This window comes from Labeo rohita, chromosome 18, assembly GCF_022985175.1.
Source record: "Labeo rohita strain BAU-BD-2019 chromosome 18, IGBB_LRoh.1.0, whole genome shotgun sequence".
NCBI classification, from domain to species: domain Eukaryota; kingdom Metazoa; phylum Chordata; class Actinopteri; order Cypriniformes; family Cyprinidae; genus Labeo; species Labeo rohita.
Window position 1 is genome coordinate 17,251,094 of NC_066886.1, and position 20,046 is coordinate 17,271,139.

The 20,046-nt window shown below is 35.0% G+C and overlaps 1 protein-coding gene across 2 annotated transcripts in view; it reads left to right on the forward strand.

Moving 5' to 3' along the window:
* Positions 1 to 16,328, forward strand: part of tp53i11b (tumor protein p53 inducible protein 11b) — a 63,145-nt gene extending 46,817 nt beyond the window's left edge. For both annotated transcript variants that reach the window (XM_051135062.1, XM_051135061.1), the window contains exons 4-8: positions 6,793 to 6,851; positions 10,805 to 10,853; positions 10,944 to 11,040; positions 11,969 to 12,070; positions 14,187 to 16,328. In XM_051135062.1, the coding sequence (XP_050991019.1) occupies positions 6,793 to 6,851; positions 10,805 to 10,853; positions 10,944 to 11,040; positions 11,969 to 12,070; positions 14,187 to 14,320 (441 nt within the window). In that variant the 3' untranslated portion in view covers positions 14,321 to 16,328. The remainder of the gene's footprint in view (positions 1 to 6,792; positions 6,852 to 10,804; positions 10,854 to 10,943; positions 11,041 to 11,968; positions 12,071 to 14,186) is intronic.
* Positions 16,329 to 20,046: the final 3,718 nt, after the last annotated feature.

The window sequence follows — 20,046 nt, forward strand, 5'->3', positions numbered from 1 at the left end:
TTTACAGTAGGATTTCTGCTGCTTTCCTTTCCTTGCATTGCGAACGTTTTCCTTCACGCATGTGCTGGTGCTTGATGAAGGATGAAGGAGCCGAGCGGTCACACAGACCGGATTATTCCCTCCAAAACAGCATTGTTTATTTCTTCCCCTTCCTGCCTTCTCTCTGCCCTGTTCAGTGGCCTGTGTCACACTATTTTGCATTATTATTCTTGCTAAATGCGTCTCACGCTCATGATTCAGGTCTGCTTCCTGGAGAAGGGTCTGTTCCTGTGAAAACCACGCATGCTAGGATGACTGTACAGACGCATGATTCAGTAATGGCACAGCAGCCAGAGGCCAAACTCACATTCAAACAGATGCACATGTCAGAACACATGCACAATCACACCTAGTGAAGTGCTGTTTTTATTTGTGCATGGCCTTTTGGTGTAAATGACCCGCGAAGCATCTGAATGGAGGTTTCATTTGCATCAGGAGTTGTTTTGCCAGCAGTAGAAAGATACAGAGCCAGTGTAAAGATGTGGTAATAACCACTCTGATCTCTCCATGTCCATTTTCAATGTTTTGATATCCTCAAAAGTGCAATTTTTTGTTTACATGTCTCTCGCACGTCGACCTGTGCTTTGGTAATAGCTCCCATGAGATCACTCTCATTGCTATGCCTAGCTTTTATCTTCTGCATTCAGAGTCTGACCTGCAGTAGCCTCTAATCAGGATGTCAGTACTCGCTGAGAATTTTTTTGCAGAGGCCAAAACAGCCAGCAAATGCGCTGTTTTAGAGCTCAGAAAGGTCTCGGCCGTCACAGAACCAACCACCAGATAAAATGCAATTTGCAGTTAGCCACTTGGTAAAGTATGCTTTAGAGCCTGAAATCTTTGCTGCTGTGAATCATAATGAAATACGACAACGCTAAAATTAAAACTGGATTGGATTTGATTTAATTTTAATCTGTCATCACTACAGTTGATCTCACCTCTGACCTGGAAGCAGAAGTTTCTGCTTAGTGATGTAAGTCTGTGTAACTTCTTTGTAATGTTTGTAAATTGCAAATAATTTTAAATTGGCCTCAGGGTTTTTAAAAACGGTTACCACTTTCGTTTGTGAACTGCTTATTTATTTATTGGGTTAAAGGAGAAGTCCACTTCCAAAACAAAGATTCACATATAATGTACTCACCCCCTTGTCATCCAAGATGTTCATGTCTTTCTTTCTTCAGTCGTAAGGAAATTATGTTTTTTGAGGCAAACATTTCAGCATTTTTCTCCATATAATGGACTGATATGGTGCCCCGATTTTGAACTTCCAAAATGCAGTTTAAATGCGGCTTCAAATGATCCCAAATGTGGTTGTAAACGATCCCCGCTGAGAAAGAAGGGTCTTATCTAGCGAAACGATTGGTTATTTTCATAAAAATAATACAATTTATATACTTTTTAATGTCAAACGCTCATGTTTTTATTCATAGATCTTGATTTTGAGGTCAAGCTCAAACAGGCATGTACAGTGGCGTCCAAAGTCTGTGGCGACTTGTGAAAATCCTTATAACTTCCATTATTCTTCCATTATTTTCAGATTTCATTATAAATTCTATTATCAGCATCACAATTTGAGTAAAAAGTTGAATTAACAAGAATTTCAGTGTCTCTGGTTTTGTCCATTTTGCAGCAGCACTTAAGTAGCACAAACTCCACAAGTTTGTGCCAAACTTGGGCCCAGTTGTTTAAAAAGTTTAATCTGGATCACAGTTATCTGGATTTGTAAATCCCTTGTTTTGCTGTCCAGGATTTTGAGCTGTTTTTTTTCCCCCCGAAGCTACATTCGATTGCATCACCCTGATTCACATATACACTTTTGCAGATTACAAAATCCGGATTACCGGTGCAGTGAATTGGATTTCATATCACAATGTATGGCTGCTAGCTATGTCAAGACCTACAGGAACAGACAAACAGTCACATCCCTCATCTGATCTACAATTAAATAAAAACAAACATGCAACAACAGATACAGTTGTTAGAAAATATATTTGACTGATTCATCTCTGATTATTGTGTATTTGTAACTAATATACTGTAATAAAAAGAGTTCAAATATATTCATTTGTATGACATCGACAGCTGTTTGGGGGATTTCAATTAACAGCGACTTTATTTATTTATTTATTTATTTTATTTTTTTTCCTTTACTATGCTGAAAGGCTAATGTGTACTAATGTACTTCATCACTGCAGTGGTTAAACAAATTAACTGCAAAATACAAATAAATAACATTTATGGAAGTGTGTTTCCACCACTGAATATAAAATGGCTATTGCAACATTTTATCAAACAATTTTGACTTTTTTCCCCAGAATTTGCATGATATAGACTCACAGTTGTGAACAATAAAGTTCATATAGCAAGATAAAAACTCATAATTCTGACTTTTTTTTTACAGTTACGTGATATAAACTTACACTTGCGATTAAAAAACAAAAGTGAGGTAACTAGATATTCTGACTTTTTTCTCACAATTGTGATATAAACTCAGTTGTGAGAAATAAAGTCTGAATTTTGAGATCATGATTGTTTATTTTTCAGTTCTGACTTTATTTCTAAGAATTGTTAGTTTGTGTCTCACAATTATGACTTTATTACTCACAATTGCCAGTTTATATCAAAATTCGGAGAAAAAATTGTCAGAATTCTGAGTTTATATCTTGCAATTCTGACTTTATTTCTCAGAATTGTTAGTTTATGTCTTGCAATTGCGAGTTTATATCAAAATTCGGAGAAAAAATAGTAGATAATAGAATTGTAAGTTTATATCTCGCAATTCTGAATGTGAGTTTATATCTTGCAATTCTGACTTTTTTTCTCAGAATTGCGACTTCATTTCTCAAAATTGTTACTTTATGTCTTGCAATTTTGACTTTATTACTCACAGTTGTGAGTTTATGTCGCAAATCTGAGAAAAAAGACACAATTGTGAGTCTATATCTTGCAGTTCTTAATTTCTCAGAATTGCGACAAATTTGTTTTGAATGCATGAAAGAGCATCTTGAGATTCAATGAAAGAACAACATGTGACAATCATCTAGTGATTAATGTCACAGTGTCTGTATTTGTTGACACAATGTCACAAACACAGTTCAGAGTCTGAATTATTTCTAATTCATTTAACTTTCATTGGCTTTTAAATGTTTCAGAAATTTTAAACTCTTATTTTATTTCTCTATTAGCACTCTTCACACTCTCAACCGTAAAATTAGTCCATCTATCTGCTCTTTGAAAGATATTGTGGGATTGTGTTGTCATTTCATTAACTTGAGTTTTCTCAGCAGAGGATGAGTTGAAATACATGCTGTGTTGTATTGGACGTTGCATTCCTATTATGTCGCCTGTTTACTTTTGGTGCTGTTGTGGTGATTGTCTGGGCAGCTCTGGGCGTCTGCATTCTGGCAGTCACCAAATCTAATTTATTTTCAAGTCATTAGCACATCCTAGTATGCAGCCCAGCAGCAGCATCTGCTGTATCACTGTGGCAGGATCTACAGGGACCTGCACTCATAGTGTGCATTCTCTCTTTATCTCCGCACGCTTATTTTCCCACCTCCCTTGCCTCTGTTCTGTCTCTTACACTGGGTTTTCTCTTTCTTATCTCCCTGTTGCGCTCCCATTCTGTCTCATTTCACAGTATTTTTAAGGAAACCCATACAGATGCACTGACGCTGTTGTAGTCTGCCACAGTAAGTGGGATTCTGGAGGTGTAGTGTTTTATCTGCATTCGCCAAGCACCCACTGAGAATAAATGAGACATCATTTCCCGCTTATATCCGTCACAGCATTTATAATGTCATCAATCAGCAAACCTGGAGATGTAGCTTAAATTAAAATGCTGCTTCTTTGCACAGATTTATAGAAGAACAATCAATCATGTGACTCTGGGATGCTGGTCTACTAACCTCTATCTTAACATTCAGGCCACAAACTGTTCATTTTCACACAGGCTGTTTTGCTGATCACATACACTGTTATTCAAAAGTTTAGAGTCAGTAAGAATTTTAAACTTTCCAACCTTCGTTCATCTTCGGAACACAAATTAAGATGTTTTTGATGAAATCCGAGAGCTTTCTGGCCCTCAGGAGACAGCAACACAACTGACACTTTCAAGGCCCAGCAATGTAGTAAGGACATTGTTAAAATAGTCTATGTGACATCAGTGGTTTAGTCATAATTTTATGAAGCTACAAGAATATTAGCTATAAAAATAATGAAGGTAACAACTTTATTCAACAATTTCTGGTACTCTCTTGAACACTCGGGACTGACTGACCCAGAAGAGAAGACATTTTTGAATGAAGTCATTATTGGAATTGCTCAGATTCTTCTTCTTCGCCTTCTCCAAATAGAATGAAACTTTGCACACATGCCAAAAGTGGTGAAAATTTACATCTGAAATGGGTTTCAGAAGTGGGTGTGGCAAAATGGCTCAATAGCGCCACCTAGAAAATTTCAACAAAGTGGCTTTCGATCTGTGTTTCACATACTTGTACGAAATTTGGATGTAACACATGTAACACACCAATACCTACAGGAAGTCTGTTATTTTGAATTTTCTCTGCAAGTTTTGTGTCGGTTTTGCCATTTTCAGGCATTGTATTTAAACAAAGTCCTTCTAGAGATTTAAACAGAGATCAACACCAAATTTGGGCAGTCTAATCTAAAGTCCTTTGTGATGTTAAATTGCAAAGATCTAGAGTTTTCGTTGAAGGGCGTGTCTGTGGCGGCCTGACAAACTTCGATGTTTCGCAATAAAAAAGAAAGTTGTTATAATTCAGGCATACAATGTCTGATCTGCACCAAAAATCACATGTTTGATAAGAGCAGGACTGAACACATGCCCATGACCATATTCAGTTATAGCCATAGCGCCACCTGCTGGCAACAGGAAGTGACATGTTTTACACTCTAACGAATTCCTCATAGAGATTTAATGACATCAACATTATATTTGGTCAGCCTACTCCAAAGGTCTTTGTGATGTTATATTGCAAAGATTTTGAGTTCTCGTTAAACGGCGTGTCTGTGTTGGCCTGACAAATTCCGATGTTTCGCCATGGGAATAGAAGGTTTTGTAGCTCAGCAATACCATGTCTGATCTGCATCAAACTTTACACGTTCAATAAGTGTAAAGCCTGAAGACATCTAAAGGCGAATATTCTGTTATAATCATAGCGCCACTTGCTGGCAACAGGAAATGACTTGTTTTACACTAACTTAAACATGCAGTGTCCAGTCTGCACCAAACTTCATGTTTAGTAAGAGTCCTGTCCTGAAGACATCTAAAGGCCAATATTCAGTTATAATCATAACACCACCTGTTGGCAACAAGATACATCATGCTTTGCGCTAACTCAAACATATCATGTTCAATCTGCACTAAACTTCATAAGTTTGATAAAAATGCTGGCCTGAGCACATCTACAAGCCAAAATCCAGGTATAGTGCCACCAGCTGGTAGTAGGAAGTTTGGCACATATAAATGACTTTGATATATTCCTTCTATATTTACCAATTTTAATGCATATTGCTCACTGTTTACTGTTTTCTTAAAGCCACTGAGTGGTGGTGAGTCTGGGTGTGAGGGCCCTTTCAACGCTGCTTGCAGCTTTATTTTTGTTTTCTTTTTGCACAAAAAGCTTCATAAAATTAAGGTTGAACCACTGATGTCCTTACTACCTTTCTCGGCCTTAAATGTTGTAGTTGCGTTACTTTCTATGCAGGGTCAGAAAGCTCTCAGATTTCATCAAAAATATATTAATTTGTGTTCCGAAGAAGAATGACGGTCTTATGGGTTTGGAATGACATGAGGGTGAATAATTAATGACAGAATTTTCATTTTTAAATGAACTATCGCTTTGATGCTGTAAATTATACAGGGCAGCCTTAATCCAAACCAGTAATCCATTTTTTAAATTTCATTAAAAGAGTTATTTCCTGTGTAAAACGATTTACGAAAAATCCACATCTAATTTTTTTTCATGACTTGAACTACAATGAAGCTCTAGTGTGATTTCTGTAACAAATGAATTTTATGAAATTGTTCTTTTAATGAATAGTTTAAAAAGCTGAGCTCCCTGGTATAAATTAGTTTCTTAGTTCTAAAGTAATAGATTTCCTTAGAAACCAAAATGCTCCTTGAGGAGCAATAAATGCTCTTTTCTCTCTTTCAACCGTTTTAAGCAGCCATATGGGAACCCGTGATATGCTGCTAATAATAAAACGGTCTCACCTCTCAAAAAGGTGATTAAACAATTGAGTCTGCCAACACATTGATTTCCTTGTAGTGTTGCCATCTTTGTTTAACAGCTATGTAGAAGTAGGTGGATGTATTGAATGCCAGCCATAAACTGAATACGTGTGAATCTGTGGAAATCATCAGAGACACAATGTGGGTGGCTGCATTTGTTAATTTGTTATCAAATTGGATTTCATGCTAAAAATAATGTTATTAATCCACCTATCCACCGATGGCCCCCAGACGTCAATGTTCACAAGAGGTTTCTTCACCTAAATTAAAGATGTCTTCATGATTCGCACCACACAACTGTGGACAACTCAGCATGCACTGTCAATTCATCATGCTTCAGAATGATATAGTTGTTTTCGTTCCTCCGAAGTGAATTCAGAATGGAAGTTTCTGTCACGTCTTGCAGGATATGTCCATTTTTTATTATTCTGAGTGTAGTGTTCATCTCCCTCGTGTCTCTCTCTCTCTTCTCATCTTTCTTTATTCCTCTTCTCTCTCAGATCAGTCAGATGCTGGGGAATGAGATCAAGTTTGCGGTTCGAGAGCCTGTGGGATTGAGGTAAGACAACATCCCTGTGCTGTTCTGCAATGCTCCACACCACAATGCTTAGGGGAGTTTGCTCTTATAAACCTCATTTATTACGTTCTGCCTTGGGTCACCAGTACAGAAAATAGCAGGCCTTTAATTAAAGCACAGCTATTTTGACAGGCCACAGATGGAGCAGCTAAACCCTAGGCTTGATAAATGTATAAATTCAGCCACTTTTTAAATAACGTATATAAATTTGTCTGTCTCTGGACGCTATGATTTGGAAGCAAATGATTTATGTAAGAATTTAAGAACATTATCAAATTTCTAGAATATATGCTGTGGGGTCCAAAAGTCTAAAAGTCAATACTGAAGGATTTTTTCTTATTAACTACATTTTTAAATTATAAATTGCACTACCATTTAAAAGTTTAAGGTAGGTGATTTTTTTGTGTGTGTGTTTTTGAAAGAAGTCTTTTATGCCCACCTATTCTGCTGATTAAAAATTCAGTAAAAACAGTAATATTCTTGCAAAAAAAACAAACAAAAAAAGCTAGTTTCTATTTGAATATATTTAAAAATGTAATTTATGTTTGTGATGGCAAATTAGAATTTTTTAGCAGCCTTTATTCCAGTCTTCAGTGTCACATGATCCATTTCTTTCAGTTTTTAAACATACTTTATTCGACAATCCTGCTTTTAATACAAGTAGACAACATATTTATTCAATAAGCTCACCTCAGGAGTTGTTTAGTAAGATTTTACCAGAAAAGTTTTAGAATTTTTGTCATATGTAAATGTAGACATACAGTCAAACCAAAATTTATTCCAACACCTTCAACATTTCTCACATTATCACAGTTTATTTGCTATCGTTTAGAAAATGGTAATAAAATATGACAAGAACTCACAGTTAAACTGTCAGAACAAATTCATTTTGATAGTGCCATCCTTTTGTTAGTCTGTCTCACAAATGAATGAGGTTGAGTAGCTGTCAGCTGTTAAATTAAAGTACACAGTTAGATAATACCAATTTAGATCAATCAGTTACCAAGCAATGCTTAGTTTTGTTCAGTCTATGGTGTGAAGAGGTCACATTAACAATTAAAGAAAAAAACACTTAAGCAAAACATAATCAAGTCAAAGTGTCTGAATAATTTTTAGTACCAAATTTTAGTGGTAGTCCACTTTATGAAGAATTTTTGGGTATAATATGTCACAGTTTACTTCATTTAGCTATTCTCACTTACATAAATGAACTATAGTGTCCTGCACCCACTAGTACAAGAATAATCAAAAATTATATCTGGTGTCTAAATAATTTTTGATTTGACTGTACAATCTTAACTGCTGTGTTTTTCTTTTTGTTTAGTTTTTATTTTACTGTATTATTGTAACTCTGTTCTTGCCATGAAAGTAACCTCAGCTGCTGACGTAGCTTTAAAAACTAAACTACTAGTACTACTGGAACAGTTGATTCATATTTAATATTTTTGTGGAAACCATGATGAAATTAAAAAAAAAAATTCTTTGGTAAATAAGAACAGAATTTATTTGAAATAGAATTTGTTGTAACATTATACATTTCTGTAACTTTTGATCAATTTAATATGGAAGCCTGTTTCTGCCACTGCATAAAAAAAATAAAAGGTAATTGTGACCTTTTTATCTCACAGTACTGCCTTTTTCCTCATAATTCCAAGTTTTTATCACGCAATTCTGAGAAAAAAATCAGAATTGCGTTTATATCTTGCAATTCTGAGAAAAAAAGTTTGAACTGAGTTTATATCCTGCAATTCTGAAATTCTTTATATCCTGCAGTTCTGAGAAAAAATGTAAGGATTGTAAGTTTATGTCCTGCAATACTGAGAAAAAAGTCAGAATTGTTTATATTGTGAGTTTATATTGTGCATTTGCGAGAAAAAAGTCTGAATTGTGAGTTTATATCCTGCAATTCTGATGAAAAAAAGTCAGAATTGTAAGTTTATATCCTGCGATTGAGAGAAAAAGTCAGTATTGTGAGTTCATATCCTGCTGTTCTGAGAAAAAAATCTGAATTAAGTTTATATTGCACATTTGCGAGAAAAAAAAGTCTGAATTGTGAGTTTATATTGTGCAATTGTGAGAAAAAAGTCTGAATTGTGAGTTTATATCCCGCAATTCTGCTTAAAAAAGTAAGAATTTTAAGTTTATATCTTGTGATTGATAGAAAAAAGTAGGGCTGTGTATTGCCAAAAATCTGGTGATACAATACGTATTCCGATCCAGGGGTTGCAATACGATATGTTGCGATACATTGCAATGTTGTAAACAAGGCGATATATTGGGATATTTTTTATTTTATGAATAGGACATAATTTTAGGAAAGCTTTAATTAAGAACACACCATATGCAAACCATTCAATGTTATTGAATCACGAGTAAAGGGGGAAATAAAGTGCTTGCAAGATTCTTTAGCTATTAAATGTATAAAATGTAAGCTTTTATAAACAGACCATATATATTTTTAGACCCTGCTTTACAATTTAAGTTTACAATTCATTTTGATCTGAACTTAAGAATTGCAACTTCTTAATATCAATAAAAAATTAAGTGCTTACAGGATTCCTAAAGAAAACAAAATAATTGTAAAAAAAAAAAATAAATAAATATATATATATATATATATATAAAAGACTAAATATAATATAAATATAAATTAAATCTGTACATACAAACAAAAATGAATGAGAAGCAGAGCCTATATTTTTCCATTGCGTATCTAGAGGAGAAAGATCACATGAGCTCTACCGTCTTCTTTCCTGTTGGCTGTCGCTCCCGAAAGTCACTCTTCATTTGCATAAAGTTGAGGGATTCTGAAATTTGTCGCGTCGCTGGACACGCCCCATCCAGTCGCTGTAGCTCGCTGTCACTCTTGTCGCCACAAAAATTGCCAGCTCTCCATTGAATTGAATGGGATCGTGTCGCTTTGTCACTGCGTGTCGCTTGTAGTGTGAACGGGGCATTATAGGTGTGCCCTTATGCTAGTATTTCCTGTCACTGTTTAAGTTCAGAGATAAGACTGCAATCTAGCGGTCAGGATATAAGCAATAATATTCACACGTGTATTGATATATTCTTACACCTCTAGAAAAAAGCCAAAATTGTGAGTGTATATCCTGCAGTTCTGAGGAAAAAGTCAGAATTGCAAGATGTAAACTCGAAATTGTGAGGGAAAAAAAGTCATAATTGTGAGATTAAAAGTGGTAGAAACAGGCTTCCATAATTTAATAGATCCTTGCTGAATAAAAGCATACTTTTTAGCTCACAATTCAGACTTTTTCCTCGTAATTGTACGTTTACGTCTGTGAGTAGTTTGTGAGTTATTACGCCAGAATTGTCAGATATAAACTCGCAATTTTGAGAAAATATCTTTTTCTCCTCTCAGAATTGGACTTTATAACTCGCATTTGCGAGTATACTGTATATTCTGAGAATCCTTGCTGAATAAAAGTGTATCCTACTGACCCCTAACTTTTGAACGATAATGTATATTTTCAGCATAATTTGAGTGAAAATGAACATGAATTTCTAAATGTTTTAGTATGTGGTCTGTCTTTTGCTGTAATGACAGTAGCACTTGATGATCATATTCTCCAGCATGATTTGAGATGATCCAAAGAACATCTTGATCTTCAATGGAAGAATCTGAAAAGAGTCAAATAAATGTCACGAATGTACTTATTTGATTAGAGATCAAAAATTGTTCAGAATCTGAAATATTTCTTATTCATTTTTCATTAAATAATTTTTTAAAGTTTATTTTCAGGTTTAAATGCAATCCCAGATCCAGATGAATCCTACAGTAGATATTTCATCTCAGGCTTTTGAACCCCTCTGTACTGGGTATCATTGCTAAACTGCCCATGGCATTCTAGAATAGAAAACACACAATCAAAGTTAGCAATCTTCTCTACTGACGCTGATGTTTTTCCTTTCTCAAGGTTGTGGATCCTCTTCTCCGCCGTGGTTTTCACAGTCATGGCCCTGATGGTAAGTCTCAGTACTCAGTGCTCTCTTACTATCTTTAGTATCATAATGAGTCTATGCATCAATAATTTATTTCAAATGTGTGATTTATAGGCCCTAGCCTTCCCTAACCAGCTGTATGAAGTTGTATTTGACCAAGAACAAACAGCCACCAGTGTCTCTATACGTCTCTATGGAGGAGCCATTCTCAGTAAGTCATTCAGTGTTTTTAATAATGCGAAATAGCCTAACGATCTCTCACACTCTTAATTAGAGGTTGTCATGTGGTCAGCACATCTATTCATGGACCATAAAAAGACTCCTCTGTGTGTCTTTTTTTACCATTCTACTCAAGGGGCTTTTAGGATGTGTGTTTTTGTGTTTGTTGTGAGAGTAAATGGCCAGTCAGCCAGTGGATTGTGAAGAGAAGCGAGGAGGAAATATTCCCTGCGGGGCGGCACGCTCTCCGCTGCTCATTCATTTAATTGCACATTAAATCTGACTCTTTCTGGTCCACTGCAGACAACGAATTTGCACAAATTAGTAGTGCAATTATTCCTCTCTCTACCTGCTCGCTTTTCAAATCTTGCCCTCAAACATTAAATAGATGAGATGTATTTTTAATATTACTCATTTAATTCTCCTGGTAATTGTTAAGTCTGTCAGTATGTGTCAGCCGCTGTTCTCTGGTGTCTCCGGGTGAACATTTTCTGTCTCAGCCCCCTAGTTATAAGTTACTTTTAATTAAGTTTAGTTCATTGGAACAGTGAACATTTGTGTCACCTCACTCAACATTTTCTTTTTTCATCTGCCATTTGTAAAATTCACTACATTTATTCATTGGTTTTAATTCAGTAGCTGTTACTTAAATTTTTTAGTGTCACATGAACCTTCAGAAATCATTCTGATAATTGCTTAAGAATTTTTTTCTTATTATCAATGTTGAAAACAGTCATGGTGCTTAATATTTATGTGAAAACCATAATGCGTTTTTTCAAGATTCTTTGATGAATATATTTCAGACAAATAGTATTTATTTAAACCCTTTTTAAATAAAAGTTAACAAGATCTTACTGACCCCAAACTTTAAAAAAGTGTATATATAACACTTTCTCATTTATTTCCCTTCTTTTTGGCAGGTCTGTCTCTGATCATGTGGAATGGCTTGTACACTGCTGAGAAGGTTATCATCCAGTGGACGTTACTTAGTGAGGCCTGCTACTTTGCCATCCAGTTTTTAGGTTTGTATCAATAATAACTAGAGTCTAATGCATTTTGTCTCTTGTCAGCTCTAGATGGGCCCTGTACTATTATGAAGCCACTGCCCTCTAGTGGTTGGCTTTTCTCAATGAATTCATTCAAGTACATACATGTATATTTTAACATATACTGGTTTATTGCACATTTGCATTTGGTTGAAACATTTTCAAGAGGTAATATTAATTTCTAATTAATTTATTAATTTTGTCACGTTAACAAAATGTTGTTTATATAGAGCATATGCCCAAAATATAGTGTTGTTCTAAGTGAATTTTTTAATTTTATGGCTTTAACTAAAATCTTCTGTGATTCTGAGGTTTTATGCTCATATGCATATGCGATATTAAAACTGTATGCCAAGGTAAAAGTTTGAACTGTAAAAATAGGGCACAGTGTACTGTATTAATGTGAAGGAACATTCTGTGTTGATTTTTACAGGTCTTATACCTGTACTTTGAATTTTGCACTTCTTTGCGTTATGTTTTAGGTTTAACGGATTTATTTATTTATTTATTAAACAGTGTAGAGTTAGTGTACGTTATGAAAGCCTGTTTTCATTTTTATCTTTATCTCAAATTCCCAAGATATAAATTGGCATTTCTGACTTTTTTCTTAGAACTTGCAGTTGCGAGTTTTAAAGCCAGTATTTCGTGATATAAACTGAATTCTGAGAAATAGTCATAATTCTGTCTCATTATTCAGAGAAAAGTCATAATTGTGAGATATAAACTCGGAACTGCAAGAAAAAAGTCAGAATTGCAAGTTTTTATATCATAGTCCTGAGAAAAAGGTTTGAATTGCGGGTTTTAGATCACAATTCTGATAAAAAAAAAAAAGTCAAGTTTGTATTTCACAATTTTGAGAAAAAAAAGTCAGAATTGTGAGTTTATATCTCACAAATCTGATTAAAAAAAGTCAAGTTTGTATTTCACAATTTTAAGAAAAAAGTCAAGTTTGAGTTTATTTCACAATTTTCACAATTTTAAGAAAAAAGTCAGAATTGCGAGTTTATATCTCACAATTCTGAGAAAAAATCAGAATATCAAGTTTATATTACAGTTCTGAGAAAACACGTTTGAATTGTGAGTTTTGATCTCACAATTCTGAGAAAAAAGGTCAGAATTTCAAGTTTATATCTCACAATTCTGTGACAAAAGTTTGAATTGTGAGTTTATATCCTACAATACTGAGAAAATGATGTAAAACGATGTAAACTCGCAACTGTGAGGAAAAAAATCTAACATTTCTCACAATTCTGAGAAAAAAGTTTGAATTCCAAGTTTATATCTCAAAATTTTGAGGAAAAAAGTCAGAATTGCAAGTTTATATCTCACAGTTCTGAGAAAAAAGTCCAAATTTATATTTCAGAGTTCTGTGAAAAAAAAAAAATTGAATTGTGAGTTTATATCAATTCTTTGAAAAAAAGTCAGAATTGCAAGTTTATATCAGTTGTGAGAAAAAGTTAGAATTGCGAGATTATATTACACAATTCTACAAAAGAAGTTAGAACTGTGAGTTTATATCTCTCAACTCTGAAAAAAAGTTAGAATTGCAAATTATGCAATTCTGAGGAAAAAAAGTTAGAATTGTGGGTTTGTTTTATGCAGTTCTAAGAAAAACGTTAGAATTACAAATTTGTCTCTCAATTCTGAGGGAAAAAAAAGTTAGAATTTTGAGTTTGTATTATGCAATTCTAAGAAAAAATGTCAGAATGGCAAGATGTAAACTTGCAATTGCAAGAAAAAAAAAGTATATTGAGAGAAAAACTTGCAGTCACCATTGGCGCTGATAGCCTCGTGTTAGTGCACCAACATACAGCACAACTGCGCTCATGCCAACCCGAGTTTAATTCCTATCTTGAGGTCCTTTGTTGATCCCGCTCCCCTCTCTCCACCCAGTGCCTTCCTGTCAGCTCTCCACTGTCCTCTCTCATTAAAAGCATAAAAAAACCTATAAATATAACTTTCTTTTTGTTTTTGTTCAGTGGTGGAAATGGGCTTTCATATAAGTCTAATTAGTAATTGTGATATTTATTTATATTTTCCTTAAAACTGCCTTGATATTTGGATCACGTATATCTTTGCTTCACTGTTTCAGTGACCTCCGTCACTTTGGTGGAACTGGGCTCCCTACCAAATGCTGCCATCCTCCTCCTCCTCAGTCGCATATTCTTCCTAACTGTCACGCTGTCCTACTACTACCATCTGGGACGCCGGCCCAAGAAGATCTGAGAGCCCCGCAAGCACCGTTACAACACACCTGGTGCTTCGGGAGTTGAGTGACGACCACTGGGCTGAAGTTTCCATCAGAAGCTTTGAACAGTGACGCAACCAAACAACATCAACCTGTTCACCTGGCATTGAGCCTTACCGCAAGGACGACATTTTAATTTTGGCTTACGAACAGGAGTTTGCCTTTACAGAGCAACTCCATCTCTTTTTGTTTTCTTTTCTTTTTTAAAGGGAAATACTAATAATGTGGTCAAATGAATTCCAGATAGTGCAGTCACAGTGTAGCCCTCCTCATTCACCGTTTTTCATGTAAAGTATTGGACACCGTAGCCGAGTTTGGACCGCTGGCGTAACTGTCTGTAGCTATGGTATCAACAAAACTGTAAATCATTTCGTGTAATAATGCCAACGAGCTCCTAGTCATCTAGTCATGTGACGTGCTTAAGGGTGGCTAGTAAACACTAGAATGTGTGTTTTTTACATGCAGGTCATTCGGCATTTGAGCATTGGTCCTGGTTGGTGTATTTGTATCACTGCTGTATCACTAAACTAGGAACAACCTGCTCTATATCGAATGGGAATGGTTATGAAAAGTTATTCTTTATGGATGACAGACACAACAGGTTCATTTGTTTGGTGAGTCGGCTAGTTAGCGCATGGACTGGTTCAGGAACTTTGAACTAATTATTCACATTTCAGATATTTTAGTCAAGATGTGTATTGTTTTCATCAAGATGTCAGCGAATATAAACAAGAAACCTTTTTTGTTTAGTAATGCCACATGGTTGTGTAGCACAATGACGTTTCATTCATTTTAACAAGTAATGTAGCAGTATTTTCCCTCATTTTTCCCTCAAATTGCCTTAAAACTGCACAAGCGTTCCACATGTCAGCACACTGCCAGGTGTTTGTATTCTCCAAATGATCTGTATATATTTTTGTTGATTTGCAATTCTCCAGTTGCTTATTTATTGGCCTGCCCATAAGCTAATTTGATTTTTTTAAAGGTTTGAAGTATAACTTGCATGTTTATTGTCTGAGTTGTTCAGCCCAGAAATTATTTTGTATGCCCTTGATAACGAGTCGTCTAATGCCGAGACAAACTGCAAAATCAAAACGAGCCGTGAGTATGTAGTTACACGTTTGCTTGTGTGTATTTGCTATTATTTTCCAAAGTGTCCATTTGTACAACTCCCATTAAAAGCATATTAGAATTGGAAGCGTTTACTAGCTTTAATAGCGTAACTTGAATATTAGATTTTGGGGAAATTGTTGATTTGGCTGTTAGCAAGAACCTACACGGTAAATATCTGTTGTCAAACTTTGCGTATGACGCTACCGTGCTGTTGGTTGTTTTCATATATGGTAGAAAAAACGTGTGTTTATGTACAGTTATGTGGACAAAAGTAGCAGTTACTCTTTGCAGGGTTTAATTAGGTTTCGCATTTAACCCGGCCCAGCTCCAATATACATCGCTCAAGTACGTTCAAAGGACCAGCCTTGTAAAGGCTCATGTTTCTTTCACAAGCTATTTTGATTTCGTTTCTTTGTTGTCTTTACATGGGAACAGGTTCATAGTTCATATCTGAGTACAAACGTTTTCTACTCGCTGTCCTGTAGATATTTTTCTTTGAAAGAACCAAATCAGTTCTAACTAGTAATTCCGAACAGGCACGGCTGTTACTGTATGTTCTGTTCCTCTTATTAAAAAGCGAGCTTTCGTCCCTCTTAACACTCGCCCAGCTAAATATGATGATGGCAAATGCCAAACATGAATCATTTGTTATTCACGTCTCCTGATGAGAATTGTGTTGCCATGCAATTAGAAATAATATCCAGTTATCTAGTGGCTTCAGCTGTCTGCCAATGGTATACATAATGCCTCTGAAGGGATGTTAATGTACTTTTTAAGTGTGTGTGTAAATATTTTATTGAGAGATGTTATTGTTATGGACCTGCATCGATATCTTTTTGGAATAAAGAAAATGTACATTTATTGCAACTGTCATTCAAATTCTTTTTTTGTGGTCAGATACATTATTAAAAAAATTAGCTTTTACCACTTTTACCTCACTCTAGCTTTAGCTTTCTGTCGGCATACAACAGTTTGTATATGTAGAACTGAGAATGAATAAGCTTTCATGGATGTATGGTTTGTTAAGATAGGACAATATTTGTTTGAGATAAAACTATTTGAAAATCTGAAGGTGCAAAAAAATCTAAATATTGAGAAAATCGCCTTCAAAGTTGTCCAAATGAAGTTCTTAGCAATGCATATTATTAATAAAAAATTTAATTTTTATATATTTACGGTAGGAAATTTACAAAATACCTTAATGGAACATGATCTATACTTAATATCCTAATGATTTTTGGCATAAAAGAAAAATCGATAATTTTCTAAATAAATTACAAATATACCCGTGCTACTTAAGAAAGGTTTTGTGGTCCTGGGTCACAAATCAGAACTTGCCTGGAACTATGTAAAAGGAAAGAAAGACGTCCCCAATTAGGTCCTTGAATTAAAATGGTTGTTTGTAATGACCTTGGCGCGTTGTAACACATTAAAGTTATTCCAGGAACTGTTTTGTAGTTTTTCCTAGAATTGTACCCCCTTAAGCACTTATATTTAAGTATCCTCTACTGTTCTTCATAACATAAAATATACATAAATTAATTAAGTGCCGTTGTTATGCCAAATTCTGACCCCCGCCAGATTACTACCCCCCTAGTTTTGGTAGGTTTAGGGTTAGGTGTGGGGGAGGGGTGGGGTTAGGATTAGGCAAATCAGGTAGCGATTTCAACGAGAGGGGGTAATAATTTGGCAAGGGTCGAAAATGGGCACAACACCATTTTTAAATTTTCAGAAAATGCAACTGCAGAAGCATTAGAATATACTTTATCCACCTTATTTGTAAATCCACAGTCATTTGTAAATTTTATGTGCGAGGCTTCCGGTCTCATTCTCTTCCAGCTGTTTTTAGCTGTGCAAAACTTGTTTTGCTGCTTGATATTGCAAACTGTTGTGTCTTAAAATATTATTTTAATGCATTATCTTAATTGTCAACACAGTCGTTGGTAGTGCAAACAGTTTACTGCACTTTGTTATTCTTTTGCCTATTTCTCTACAGCATCTAATGAACCGGAAGTCTTGCACATTTACAGAAAACGGGTTACTTTAGCGAGTTTCTCAAGTAGGTTAAAGGAGATATATATCACTGTTGTACTTTTTCTGTTAAGTTTGTTAGATCTTTTTTGCATGTTCACTTTGCAAAGATGATTTTGAAATCATTTTTGAAGTTGAGGGAGAAAATACGGTCAGTTTTTCAACATACCCTAACTGTCTTGAGCCAGAATACACGTTCAAGGACTGCAAGGCAAGAGGAGCGTTCGAGAATAAGAAGTATTCAAATTATATATTTTGATGTAAATATCCGATCGTTTCACTAGATAAGACCCTTCTTCCTCGGCTGGGATCGTTTATAACCGCATTTGGGATCGTTTGAAGCCGCATTTAAACTGCATTTTGGAAGTTCAACATCGGGGCACCATATCAGTCCATTATATGGGGGAAAATGCAGAAATGTTTTTCTTAAAAAGCAATTTCTTTACGACTGAAGAAAGAAAGACATGAACATTGTGGATGACAAGGGGGTTGGTAAATGATTTGCAGTGTTGGGCACGTACCTTTAAAAAAGTAATTAGTTATAGTTACTAGATACTTCTCACAAATAGTAACTGAGTTAGTTACATCATTATAAAAGTAACTAATTACCAGGCAAAGTAACTATTGCGTTACTTTAAAAAAAATCTAATTTAATATAACTATAAAATAAATATAAAACATTGTACACTAATCTACACTATTTTAATGTTGTTGTGGGCAGTGTTGGGAATGTTACTTTGAAAAGTAATTAGTTATAGTTACTAGTTACTTCTCACAAATAGTAACTGAGTTAGTAACAGAGTTACATCATTATAAAAGTAACTAATTACCAGGGAAAGTAACTATTGTGTTGCTTTAAAAAAAAAAAAAAAAAAATTGACTATATTAAATAACTTGGATGACCCCAATATTAAATATGTTAAATGAATGAAATTTTAATGAAATTAATTACATTTTTAGTTTACTCACCAGACTAATATTTAATATCTGATATAATATTATAATTATAATTAGCATTCAAATTTAGCCATTAGAACTTTAGTAATTAGAATAACCATGTATGAATGCATGTTTGTCATGTTGACTGAACTTAGGACTGGTGGTGATATTGTTTGTAATTCAGTGTTTCTATGAACGTCTTGTTACTACCACGAATTCTACTATTAATAACAATATTAAACACACTAAGGTTTAATGAGCTGCTGGGTTCATGAATATTAATCACGTTGTCTGTGTTCGCTCGAACTGATTTGCTGTAATCAAAACAGGGACGATAATAGGTGAGCGCCAGCCAATGAGATTGCCGTTTGCACATTAGTTCCGCCTACTACCGGAGAAACCAGGAGTTCTTAAAAGCTGAAGTATTCCAAAAGAGCCCCGTTGTTTTGAGAGGAAAATACAACAAAGAATATTGTTTACACGTAGCGCGTCAATTCTGCATAGTATAAGACTCTGTCGCTTTGTATCTTTCTTTGGGTGTGTGAGACAAAGTGACGGCTAGTCGTGTGCCTTCACACTAGAGTTTACAGTTCGTCAAATACAGGTACGCTGCGCATCCATTTAGATGAACTGAAAAATAAAATTATAATAATATTATAATAAATCATAGTAACGCCGTATTTTATTGGCAGTAATGGCAACGGCGTTGTAACGTAGGAAACAGTAATTCGTTTGATTACTCGTTACTGAAAAAATAACGCCGTTTATTTATAACGCCGTTATTCCCATCACTGATGATTTGTGAGTTGTTGTTCTGGAAGTGGACTTCTCTTTTAACCTCACACATTATGAACATAAATGTTTTTTCCGCTTTTGTCCAGAGGATGGCAGTATTGTCAAAACAACATGACTCCATTAGCCTACTGATTATTTGCATTAGTAACAGTAATGGAATCAGACTTAAGCGGTTCTAGCTCTTAGGAATTAACTATCACAGAAAATTACATTAATGTTGTACGTGAAATAACATTTTAAGGAAACACGTAACGAAACTGTGTTTGGTATACATAAACAGGCTTTAACCTTACACTTAACAGACAGAAAATGACTTGAATTTGATCATCTCCTAACCCAAACACAGCAGGCTCAGACAGATATACCATACACTAACAACGAGCTGTTCTACTAACAAGTTGCGTAACTTAAATGTTTTTCTTTGTTCCATATGTGTGACAGCCTACATAAAATGATGATTTTATTACCATATTTCCATTCTGCAAAGCTGTAAAACACAAAACCCAGTATAAGGTTTAGGATGTGGTGGAATGAGTTTCTTCGGAAATACCAGTTACGACTATAAAAAGGGAGGAAATATTTTTTTTCGACTTATGTCATAAAACATGTAATAAAACTGACAGAACCATCCCGAAAACAATATTCGAAGGATATCCTTTCAATGTACAAATTATTACTTTATAGTCGGGACAATAACTAGCGGTTATGGCAGAGCTCTGACTTTGGCGGAAACTGTGGTCGCTATAGCAACCTGTTTGAGCCAGGCAGGGCAGTAAAGCGTTAAATTGGGGTTTTTCAGGCTGCTAGTCTTTTTGTTCAGTCTCTG